This window comes from Petromyzon marinus, chromosome 56, assembly GCF_048934315.1.
Source record: "Petromyzon marinus isolate PM22_M1 ecotype Great Lakes invasive population chromosome 56, UKy_Petmar_22M1.pri1.0, whole genome shotgun sequence".
NCBI lineage: Eukaryota > Metazoa > Chordata > Hyperoartia > Petromyzontiformes > Petromyzontidae > Petromyzon > Petromyzon marinus.
This window is the reverse complement of record NC_133722.1, coordinates 5,057,264-5,069,468: the sequence shown is the minus strand read 5'-3', so window position 1 is coordinate 5,069,468 and position 12,205 is coordinate 5,057,264. Positions and strand designations below refer to the sequence as shown.

The following is a 12,205-nucleotide window of genomic DNA, read 5'->3' as shown; positions in this document are numbered from 1 at the left end:
TTTGCACCGCATGTCAACGCCCCTAGTCCATTCCAGAACATCGCTGTGAATGTGCGTCTCAGCCCCCTCCACGTAGACGCGTGTGTGACGATGCCGTGAGCGATGTCACTGCCAATTTCTGTTCCAGATGCCACGCTGGGCCATATTATCCCGATAGGCCCCAGGAGGCACTGTGTCCTACGGCCAACGAAAACTTTAAAGGGCCTATGATATATCAAATTGTTTGACGTTTTTGTTTTCACGCATGATTTCAACAATTGCAACCAAGATATCTTCTTGAATAATTCTATTTATGTAGCGAGGATAGGCACAGTGTGTACACAAAGAGGCAGTCATGTCAATCGGTTTTTTTTTTTTACAAGGCGAGAGAAAAATTTACACCTCAGATGAACTTCTTTGAGATTTGTTTCACTGCAATATCAGCAAATAACATCTTCAAAGAGTGTTTTTCGCATAAGGGGCCGTCCATAAATGACGTCACGCATCTAGGGGGGGGGGGGTCAGACATTTGTGACGATGTGTGCCGAGCGGGGGGGGGGGGGGTTGAGAAATGTGACGTCACATCAAAATGCGCAACTTTAAATAAATATAGAATTGTTATAACAACACTAATTGTTATAACAACACTCCTACAACATAAGAGTGCAGCGCCACATTAAATACGCACTACAATGACAATAGTTTAAAGCGATTTGAAGCGTGTTTTATTTTAAAAATGGAAATATGGTTTGGGAGGGGGGGTGGCAGAGCTTTGTGACGTCATATTTGAGGTGGGGGGGGGGGGTCTGACTTCTTTTGACGCCGTGTGACCGGGGGGGGGGGGGTCAAAAATCGTCCAAAATCGCGTGACGTCATTATGGACGGCCCCTAATCCCATTTCTCAATAGAGGGTAGTAGTGCAGCAAGGGAAGAATGCGTCGTGCTACGCGTGACACAAGTGGCGGTAGCAGTAGGTGTGGCAGTAGTAGCAGCAGTGTCAGCGGTTTGCAGAGAGTTATCACACAAGGCCTAGGAACCACAAGTGCCTAGGGCCTCCAAGAACATTAATCCGGCCCTGATGCCACGGACAGGGAATGTTGCACGCTGCGTCGGTTTTGACGATTAGTTCACCATAATTTCACCTTGTTGGTTCGTGCGGGTTGGTGAAAGGGCGGCCTTGCTATATATGTACGTGCTGCGTAAACGGGATGCTCCTGCACTTAGCGTCTGACAACGCAGCCTCCAGCACAAGATGTAACGCGGCGGTCCGCCTGTGACAACCATCATCCAAGATCAACCACCCCCTTGCTTTCAACTTCCTCGCTAATGTATTCGACCAGTCCAGAAAGGTCATACACGCAGCCGCGCGCTAAGAGAGATACCGCAGCCAGGTCAAATAATGGATGGATGATGATCCCACAACCCCATCCCACCCCGACCATCGCTGGCGCTTTGTTTAATCAAAATGAACAAACACAAAAAAGATTCGATAATAATAATAATGGGTGCTGAGAGATGCCCCAGGCATTGCCTGCGGCGCTGTTTTGCAAAGTGGCATTGCTTGGGCAGGCACGGGGGGTTCGGGGCGGGGGGGGTTTGCGAGCTTGGACTCCCAGTAAGGAATCCCTTCTCCCCGATCCCTCCCCTACCTCCCTCCACGCACAATGAACACACTTCTTATTCTTGTTTCCCGTCACAACCAAAGTGGGCTTGGCGGAGGGAGAGTCTCGCGAGTCTGCGGACGGCCCAAACGACTTATCGCGCACTTCGATAGCTTCGCTGCCGCGAGAACTTGGCAGGAGTCTTGAGATCCAGTGGGGCTTTCCCTGGGTAAAGCAAGCACCGTGATGATAGCAGCAGCAGCAGCAGCAACAACAACAACAACAACGGTGACATTGTACCAGAGCTATGCGCAATCGTCTTCATCTTCTTCTTCCTCTTCTTATCTTTCTTCTTCCTCTTCTTCTTCTTCCTCTTCTTCTTCTTCTTCTTCTTCTTCTTCTTCTTCTTCTTCTTCTTCCTCTTCTTCTTCTTCTTCTTCGTCTTCTTCTTCCTACTCTTCCTCCTCTTCTTCTTCTTCCTCTTCGTCTTCTTCCTCTTCTTCTTCTTCTTCTCCGGGGAAATGAAAGCCACCCTCGGTGGCAGTGTCCCCGATCCTGCCCTGGTAGACAGCGTGGGACGCATCGCACGTCACAGCATCCACGTACCTGACAGAGCCTCTCCCCCCCCCCCCACCCAGTGCCGCATTATCGTATATGTAGTAGCTACTACATATGTACAACTACATATGTAGTAGCTACTACAACTACATATGTAGTAGTAGCTACTACATATATGTACTACTACATATGTAGTAGCTACTACTACATATGTAGAAGCTACTACATATTTACAACTACATATGTAGTAGCTACAACTATATATGTAGTAGCTACTACATATGTACAACTACATATGTAGTAGCTACTACTACATCTACATATGTAGTAGCTACTACTACAGATGTAGTAGTAGCTACTACATATGTAGTAGTTACTACTAGTAGTTACTACTACTACTACAGATGTAGTAACTATTGCATGTGTAGTAGCTACTACTACAGATGTAGTAGTAGCTACTACATATGTAGTAGTTACTACTACATATGTAGTAGCTACTACTACATCTGTAGTAGTAGCTACTACACATGCAATAGTTACTACATCTGTAGTAGTAGCTACGGGCCCCTCACTTTCATGGGCCACGCGCTAAATACTTTCAAGCTATCAATTCTGGTTCGGTGATTCTGCACTAGCTCTATTGCTATAGTACTATACCGCCTTCAACTTTTATGAATGACCGGGTGTCTCAGCTGAGCGATTTGTCGTATTATCTGTCTGTATAGCAAATGAAAAAATACAATTACTATGCAAGTAACAAAGTTTATGTTTTAACACGTACTGTTTTTGTATTTAAGGTCCCTTTATAACATTAAATGTTTCATTCCCCGCACGAGCTAATCCGACACTGAGCCCCCCCCCCACTTCCCTCCGCAGGCCACCCTAACGCCCCCCCAGCCCCCCACCCAGCCCCCCACCCAGCCCCCCACTATTCTCCCCGCATGGCGCAGCGCTGCGCGTGGTGGCGGTGATTGACGACGCCAGGCGGTGGCTGAGGTGGACCGCGAGACTCCGCGTGGTGCCTCCATCCACACCAAGTCCGCCCCCCTCGGGGGGGGGGGGGGGGCTATAAACCCCAGCTCAGCGACACCGCCTCCACGAGATCCTCCTCGTCCAGTCCTCCTCACCCTCCCTCACAGCCACCTCCTCACCCTCCCTCCCAGCCACCTCCTCACCCTCCCTCACAGCCACCTCCTCACCCTCCCTCACAGCCACCTCCTCACCCACCCTCCCAGCCACCTCCTCACCCTCCCTCCCAGCCACCTCCTCACCCTCCCTCACAGCCACCTCCTCACCCTCCCAGCCACCTCCTCACCCTCCCAGCCTCCTCCACCCTCCCTCACAGCCACCTCCTCACCCTCCCAGCCACCTCCTCACCCTCCCAGTCTCCTCCTCACCCTCCCTCCCAGTCACCTCCTCACCCTCCCTCACAGCCACCTCCTCACCCTCCCAGCCACCTCCTCACCCTCCCAGCCTCCTCCTCACCCTCCCTCACAGCCACCTCCTCACCCTCCCAGCCACCTCCTCACCCTCCCAGTCTCCTCCTCACCCTCCCAGCCACCTCCTCACCCTCACAGCCACCTCCTCATCCTCCCTCCCAGCCACCTCCTCACCCTCCCTCACAGCCACCTCCTCACCCTCCCAGTCTCCTCCTCACCCTCCCAGTCTCCTCCTCACCCTCCCAGCCACCTCCTCACCCTCACAGCCACCTTCTCACCCTCCCTCACAGCCACCTCCTCACCCTCCCTCACAGCCACCTCCTCACCCTCCCTCACAGCCACCTCCTCACCCTCCCTCACAGCCACCTCCTCACCCCCCAGTTTTCCCTCACAGCCACCTCCTCACCCTCCCAGTCTCCTCCTCACCCTCCCTCCCAGCCACCTCCTCACCCTCCCTCCCAGCCACCTCCTCACCCTCCCTCACAGCCACCTCCTCACCCTCCCTCCCAGCCACCTCCTCACCCTCCCTCCCAGCCACCTCCTCACCCTCCCTCACAGCCACCTCCTCACCCTCCCTCCCAGCCACCTCCCTCACCCTCCCTCCCAGCCACCTCTTCACCCTCTTTCCTAGCCACCTCCTCACCCTCCCTCCCAGCCACCTCCTCACCCTCCCTCCCAGCCACCTCCTCACCCTCCCTCCCAGCCACCTCCTCACCCTCCCTCCCAGCCACCTCCTCACCCTCCCTCCCAGCCACCTCCTCACCCTCCCTCCCAGCCACCTCCTCACCCTCCCTCACAGCCACCTCCTCACCCTCCCTCACAGCCACCTCCTCACCCTCCCTCCCAGCCACCTCCTCACCCTCCCTCCCAGCCACCTCCTCACCCTCCCTCCCAGCCACCTCCTCACCCTCCCTCACAGCCACCTCCTCACCCTCCCTCCCCAGCCACCTCCTCACCCTCCCTCACAGCCACCTCCTCACCCTCCCTCCCAGCCACCTCCTTACCCTCCCTCCCAGCCACCTCCTCACCCTCCCAGGCACCTCCCTCACCCTCCCTCCCCAGCCACCTCCTCACCCTCCCTCACAGCCACCTCCTCACCCTCCCTCCCAGCCACCTCCTCACCCTCCCTCACAGCCACCTCCTCACCCTCTCTCCACCGGCCCGTGTCCCATCCCCAGGATCGCTGTTTCCACGAGGTTCGGGGCTGCGTGGAGGAGGGGGGAGGGAGGAGAGAAGGGGGGGGGGGGCGCGCGCGCGGGAGTCCGTGGCGACTTCGCCTGGCATCTCTCCGTCATCCAGTGGAGGAGGAGGAGGAGGTCGTTGTGTCAGCAGGTCTCGCGTGCGAGGAGCAACGGCCGACGATGTCGGCGACGACGCTGGCGACGATGTCGAGGTGCCTGCTGAGCTCCGTCGTGCTGCTCACGGCCATGGGGCGCGCTCCGTGCTCACGCGCCTCCTCTTTCTCCTCCTCCTCCTCATCGTCCTCCTCCTCCTCCTCCTCCTCGTCATCGTCGTCGTCCTCCTCGTCGTCGCTGCTCGTCGACACAACGCAGACGCAGTCCGCCTTCGGCTGCCCTCCGTGCTCGACCGAGACGCTGTCGCGGTGCCCCACGGCGCCCCCGTGGTGCCCCGAGCTGGCCCGCGAGCCGGGCTGCGGCTGCTGCGCCGTGTGCGCCGCCCGCCAGGGCGAGGCGTGCGGGGTGTACACACCGCGCTGCGGCATGGGTCTCCGCTGCTACCCGCGGCCCGGCGAGGAGAGGCCCCTGCACTCGCTGGTGCGAGGCCGCGGCATCTGCACCAGCAGCGCCAAGCGCGGTGAGCGTCGCTCCGCGCGCCGCGGGTAACCGATCGGGCTCGGTTGGGGTTGGGGGAGTGGGTGGGACGCTGAGCACTCCCCCGAGTGCGCAGATCCACCTGGGCCCTTATCTGCGTACAGACCCATTAGGTGCCATGGGTGGACTGCTGTGCCAGGCTAGGTGCAGGAGGTCACGGGACAGACCCAGCAGGTATCATTTTGTTGACTGCTGTGCCAGGTTAGGTGCAGGAGGTCACGTCACAGACCCAGCAGGTGCTATGGGATGACTGCTGTGCCGGGCTAGGTGCAATAAGAGGTCACGGAACAGATCCAGGTAGTGCCATGGGTTGACTGCTGTGCCAGGCTATGTGCAGGATGAGGTTACGGGACAGACCCAGCAGCAGCAATGGGATGACTTCTGTGCCAGGCTATGTGCAGGAGGAGGTCACGGGACTAGACCTTGCAGGTGCCATGGGTTGAATTCTGTGCCAGGCTACGTGCAGGAGGAGGTCACGGGACAGACCCAGCAGGTGCCATGGGTTGACTGCTGTGCCAGGCTAGGTGCAATAAGAGGTCACTGAACAGACCCAGGTCGTGCCACCTGGGCCCTATCTGCGCACTCCCCCCGAGAGCGCAGATAGGGCCCAGGTAGATCAGCGGGGGTTTGAGCGAAGCAGTTTGCCGGTTCGTATCATTTTGGTTGATCGAGCACGGTCGACACAACGCAGACGCCACAGGCGCGCGGAATATTCGCCGCGGCAGATGGGCACCGCTCATCTGAGCAGGGGGTGGGGTGGGGGGGGGGGCATCAGTTTAACACGCAGGCTTTCGCGACCAATATTATTCATAATCGTCCGATGATGCTGGATGTAATTACCAGCGAAACGTCGCTGTACTCAAATTTAAAATGTTGTGGATTTACTCTCCAACACACCGGTGGGCTGAAGTAGTAACTAATTGGCGTTTTGTTTACGTGACAAATCCCTTGCTGATTGGCTGTGTCGGGTGGTGGAGGGCCACTTCACATTTATACCGACGCTATCTCACCCCAAAACCTTGATTATGAACGACAGCGGGGAATCACTTGGACCTTTGAGCGATGAAGAGCGCGCGTAAACATGTTGACACGGGTAATGATTAACCTTGCACTGCGGGCAGTAATGATCGGCGTCACGGGGGTCGGTTGTTGTGTCTCGGAGCCGAGTGCCTGGATTCCCGGCCCAGGGCTGTGTGGCCTCCTCAAAAGTGTGAGTCCCACGAGGTGCCCTCTGAAGCACACGCACAAGAGCGACGTGCGAACCCACCACCACCATCACCACCACCATCACCACCACCACCACAATTTTGCCCAAATGCTCTGCGAGGCTTCAGTCACTATCGCTACTCCATCATAATCAGTAACTCCATCATCATTCGGATATCAACGCAGGTCCACACAGAGAGCAGAGAGGTGGGTGTGGGGGGGGTCTAAAGACGGGGCGTCGAAGTGGTCTTTCAAGAGAGGGCTCTGCGTGGAGGAGGAGGAGGTGGAATGGAGGTTTAATGGTGTCTGTGGCGCAGAGGCGAACGACACGGACAAGGACGAGGAGGCTTCGTCCGCGGACGTCGCGAGCGACGTCGACGGTGCAGGAGTCCTCTCGGCAGCAGGACCCGCACAACCCCAGCCGCTGCCGCTGCCCGCGCGGACCCCGCATCCAGACGACGGCAAGTCCGTGGCGATGCATCGGGAGCGCGTGCAGAAGCAGGGCCAAGAGCGGCGCCGCATGCACAACGGCAGCAGGGAGGGCGTGGGACGCAGCACCCCTCAGCAGCAGCAGCAGCAAGCCGGCAGGCAGCACGCGCATCTTCGGCCCAACGCCCTGCCGGAGGGCAGCGCCAACCCGCGGCACGTGAAGCCCTGGGGGAGGCACGGCCCGGTGAGCGGGCGCCGGGGGGTTTCCACCTGTGAGGAGGGGAGGGGTGGGGAGGAGGAGGAGGCGGGGGGGGGGGGTGCAGGTTGCAGCAGGCCGGGCCGGTTGCGCAGCGGCGAGCGCGCAGAGCAGCGAACGTAGCCACGCATTGCAAATGTGGTTCTTTCGGTAAAGTCACGTCGGTATATATGCTGCCGAGGCAGACCAAGGCCTTCCCACCTGATGGCGGGCCGCTTGCGTTGCGCCCGAAACGTCGTGATTCATTTTATTTTCTACCCACTACGTGATGACTTTACCGAAAGAACCAAAGAGCGTGGATTCCTGCAGTCACGAAAGCTTCGAATGAAGATCGTGGCCACGCCGGTTAGATTCCCGGCAACGGCTTACAGCAGTCGGTGGGAGTGAAATCTGAATCAGTCCTGGACCACCCCACCGCCACCACCCCTCCCGTCTTCCCCTTCACGAGCACGCACTGAACACCGGGGCTGGTAGTGCCGATGCTCAAGTGCTGCTCCTGCTGCTGCTCCTGCTGCTGCTCCTGCTGCTGCTGCTCCTGCTGCTGCTCCTGCTGCTGCTGCTGCTCCTGCTGCTGCTCCTGCTGCTGCTGCTCCTGCTGCTGCTCCTGCTGCTGCTCCTGCTACTCCTGCTGCTGCTCCTGCTGCTGCTCCTGCTGCTCCTGCTGCTGCTGCTCCTGCTGCTGCTGCTCCTGCTGCTGCTCCTGCTGCTGCTCCTGCTGCTGCTGCTCCTGCTGCTGCTGCTGCTCCTGCTCCTGCTGCTGCTGCTCCTGCTGCTGCTCCTGCTGCTGCTCAGTGCCTGCAGGAGCTGGAGGCGGTGGTGGAGAAGATCGAGCGGCTGCAGCGGCGCTCGCGCGAGGAGCGCGTCCCACTCGAGGAGCTGTACCTCCTCTACATCCCCAACTGCAGCCGCGACGGCCTCTACCACGCCAAGCAGGTGGCCACCCACCCACTCACCCACTCGCCCACCCACCCACTCGCCCACCAACTCACCCACTCACCCACTCGCCCACCCACTCGCCCACCCACTCACCCACCCACTCGCCCACCCACTCACCCACCCACCCACTCGCCCACCCACCCACTCGCCCACCCACCCACTCGCCCACTCACCCACTCGCCCACCCACTCACCCACCCACCCACTCACCCACTCGCTCACTCGCTCGTTCGTTCGCTCGTTCGTTCGCTTACTCGCTCATTCATCTGTGACGGCCTCTACCACGCCAAGCAGGTCGCCACCCACTCACCCACTCGCTCACCCACCCACCCACTCGCCCACCCACTCACCCACCACTCACTCACCCACTCGCTCGTTCGTTCGCTTACTCGCTCATTCATCTGTGACGGCCTCGACCAGCCGAGGGTGCCTCTGTGGATGTGTAGGCTTTGACTTTAACATAGCCAATTCTGTGACCAGTCACAAGCTAATCACTCAGTTATTTCAATGATAAATTCTCCTGTTTGATTTTTACTAGGTGCTTCTGTAGATGTGTAGGCTTTGACTTTAACATAGCCAATTCTGTGACCAGTCACAAGCTAATCACTCAGCTATTTCAATGATAAATTCTCCTGTTTGATTTTTACTAGGTGCCTCTGTAGATGTGTAGGCTTTGACTTTAACATAGCCATTTCTGTGACCAGTCACAAGCTAATCACTCAGCTATTTCAATGATAAATTCTCCTGTTTGATATGTACTAGGTGCCTCTGTGGATGTGTAGGCTTTGACTTTAACATAGCCAATTCTGTGACCAGTCACAAGCTAATCACTCAGCTATTTCAATGATAAATTCTCCTGTTTGATTTTTACTAGGTGCCTCTGTGGATGTGTGGGCTTTGACTTTAACATAGCCAATTCTGTGACCAGTAACAAGCTAATCACTCAGCTATTTCAATGATAAATTCTCCTGTTTGATTTTTACTAGGTGCCTCTGTAGATGTGTAGGCTTTGACTTTAACATAGCCATTTCTGTGACCAGTCACAAGCTAATCACTCAGCTATTTCAATGATAAATTCTCCTGTTTGATATGTACTAGGTGCCTCTGTGGATGTGTAGGCTTTGACTTTAACATAGCCAATTCTGTGACCAGTCACAAGCTAATCACTCAGCTATTTCAATGATAAATTCTCCTGTTTGATTTTTACTAGGTGCCTCTGTGGATGTGTAGGCTTTGACTTTAACATAGCCAATTATGTGACCAGTCACAAGCTAATCACTCAGCTATTTCAATGATAAATTCTCCTGTTTGATTTTTACTAGGTGCCTCTGTAGATGTGTAGGCTTTGACTTTAACATAGCCATTTCTGTGACCAGTCACAAGCTAATCACTCAGCTATTTCAATGATAAATTCTCCTGTTTGATATGTACTAGGTGCCTCTGTGGATGTGTAGGCTTTGACTTTAACATAGCCATTTCTGTGACCAGTCACAAGCTAATCACTCAGCTATTTCAATGATAAATTATCCTGTTTGATATGTACTAAGTGCCTCTGTGGATGTGTAGGCTTTGACTTTAACATAGCCATTTCTGTGACCAGTCACAAGCTAATCACTCAGCTATTTCAATGATAAATTTTCCTGTTTGATTTGTACTAGATGCTTCTGTGGATGTGTAGGCTTTGACTTTAACATAGCCATTTCTGTGACCAGTCACAAGCTAATCCCTCTGCTATTTCAATGCTAAATTCTCCTGTTTGATATGTAAACCCCTTTGTCAAGGTGCCTCACTTCTCTAAACCAGCTTAAAAGACGCCACGAATCTTAACAACGTTCATTGAAGCTCTGTCGTCTCGACAGGTTTGTTCCTTTCACCTGAAGGCCACTTGTGTTGTGGCCGAAACGTCGTGAGAATTTGATCGTGTTATTATTTTATTATTTTATTCTCATTCTACGTGACTTTACCGAAAGAACCAAAGAAGATGAATCCTTGCAGTCACGAAAGCTTTAAATCGAAATATAAGACCCCTGTTGTTACTGCGCGTTGCGTGACGTTCCCCCTCCTCCCTCCCACCCTCCCCTCCCTCCCTCCCACCCTCCCTCTCCTCCCTCCCTCTCCTCCCTCCCTCCTACCTTCCCCTCCCTCCCTCCCCTCCCTCCCTCCCTCCCCTCCCTCCCTCCCTCCCCTCCCTCCTACCTTCCTCTCCCTCTCCTCCCTCCCTCTCCTCCCTCCCTCCCCTCCCTCCCCTCCCTCCTACCTTCCCCTCCCTCCCTCCCCACCCTCCCTCCCTCCCCTCCCTCCTACCTTCCTCTCGCTCTCCTCCCTCCCTCTCCTCCCTCCCTCCCCTCCCTCCCTCCCCACCCACCCCACCCCTCCCTCGGTGTGCCTCGGCTCGCGCCGCTGCGCGCAGTGCCGCACGTCCCTGAGCGGTCAGCGCGGCGAGTGTTGGTGCGTGCACGCGGACACGGGAGGCCACGTGCCCGGCTCGCCCGTCGTGCGCGGCGAACTCGACTGCGTCACGCGGCGGCGCGAGCCTGAGACGCCCAACCGCAAGTGACGCTTGGGAGTGGCGGCGCGCGACACCACCACCAACACCACCACCACCCCCCTCCTAGCGCTCATCCGCGGGTCTCCTTCCTCGGCGGTGGTCGTTGTCGCTGCAGGTCACGATCGACGGTGGGGCGGGGGCGGGGGTGGGTGGGGGGGGGCGTGGGGCTTGCGAATTGTTGACGTGAAGAGATGAGCGGTGACGGCTTATTGTGCGTAGAGAGAGAGTCGCGGAGTTCAAATGCGCGTTGTTGGGCTGCCTCGGCGCTTCATGCCTCCCTCCGGGCCACTAACACGCCGGCCGCTGCGTGGGGAATTGAACGGCGGTCGTACGATGGATAGAGGACTCGCTACACTGCAAATAGAAAAGTGACATTGCAACTTTACCGGGCTCGGGGCATTTAGCAGGTGGTCAGCAAACGCTGCAAGCTGGATCAGATGGATACATGGAGCGGGGTCCCGAGTTCAGCAACACCGGATATGGTGCAGATGGAAATACAGCCCCCCAGTAGGGTCCCAGCCCCCCCCCAGTAGGGTCCCAGACCCCCCACCACAACAGGGTCCCAGCCCCCCCCCCAGTAGGGTCCCAGCCCCCCAGGAGGGTCCCAGTCCCCCCTCAGTAGGGTCCCAGCCCCCCAGGAGGGTCCCAGTCCCCCCCCAGCAGGGTCCCAGCCCCCCCCCCCCCACAACAGGGTCCCAGCCCCCCCCCCCCCCACAACAGGGTCCCAGCCCTCCCCAGCAGGGTCCCAGCCCTCCCAGTAGAGTCACAGCCCCCCCACAACAGGGTCCTAGCCCCCCACAACAGGGTCCCAGCCCCCCCCAACAGGGTCCCAGCCCCCCCCAGTAGGGTCCCAGCCCCCCCCCCCCCAGCAGCGTCCCAGCTGCCGCTGCCAGCGCGCGGCTCCGTTAACAGCGACAGTGACCGCCGATGACTCTGTTGGGCACCCGCAGCAATGAATAATTTACGTAATGTGTCGGAGTGGCTTCCCGAGTGTGGGGGGCTGCAGTGGAGTCCCGTGCGGTCGTCAAAGCTGGCTGCCTCCACGTTGCGCGCACGCGGCACTGCGGCTGCCAAAACACCCAAACAAAGGCCCCTGAAATCCACACGGGGCCAAGCACAACAAACCGCAGGCTCTTGGTGTCTCTCCTCTCTCTCTCTCTTCCACCTCATGATTAAGTTTTGTAAGCCCCCCCCCTCCCCCCCCCCCGGGGCGTGGAAGTTGTGCTGACTCACGGGCAACGACTGACGGATCGCAGAAAGGCAGAGTCATCGTTCCCACGAACGTCGCTCGCCACATTCCTCTCCCCGTGGCCGAGGACTCGGTCCACCAGACTGCTCCATCTCGACCGTTGTTCATCCATCACGCTGCAGTGTCGCAAACACATTCACTCACCCACCGACCCACTCACTTAAACCCCACTC

General features: G+C 57.2%; 1 protein-coding gene across 2 annotated transcripts; it reads left to right on the top strand.

Moving 5' to 3' along the window:
• Window positions 1-4,815: 4,815 nt before the first annotated feature.
• On the top strand, window positions 4,816-11,449 carry LOC116954684 (insulin-like growth factor-binding protein 4). Of its 2 annotated transcripts, none has more exons than XM_076052493.1 (4): window positions 4,816-5,392; window positions 6,933-7,288; window positions 8,102-8,233; window positions 10,646-11,449. In XM_076052493.1, exons 1-4 carry the CDS (start codon window positions 4,939-4,941, stop codon window positions 10,790-10,792), a joined length of 1,089 nt encoding a protein of 362 aa, XP_075908608.1. In that variant the 5' UTR covers window positions 4,816-4,938; the 3' UTR covers window positions 10,793-11,449. The 2 variants fall into 2 exon arrangements, with proteins under 2 accessions (XP_075908608.1, XP_032831272.2); XM_032975381.2 differs by having other exon boundaries at window positions 4,817-5,392; window positions 8,093-8,233; window positions 10,646-11,446.
• Window positions 11,450-12,205: the final 756 nt, after the last annotated feature.

What these genes read in the sequence shown, in the direction of transcription:
- LOC116954684 (XM_032975381.2), top strand. Translation starts at nt 4,939, where the DNA reads ATGTCGGCGACGACGCTGGCGACGATGTCGAGGTGCCTGCTGAGCTCC. An exon ending in CCTGGGGGAGGCACGGCCCG is followed by an intron (nt 7,289 to 8,092) that starts GTGAGCGGGCGC and finishes GCTGCTGCTCAG; the next exon opens with TGCCTGCAGGAGCTGGAGGC. An exon ending in GCCTCTACCACGCCAAGCAG is followed by an intron (nt 8,234 to 10,645) that starts GTGGCCACCCAC and finishes CGCTGCGCGCAG; the next exon opens with TGCCGCACGTCCCTGAGCGG.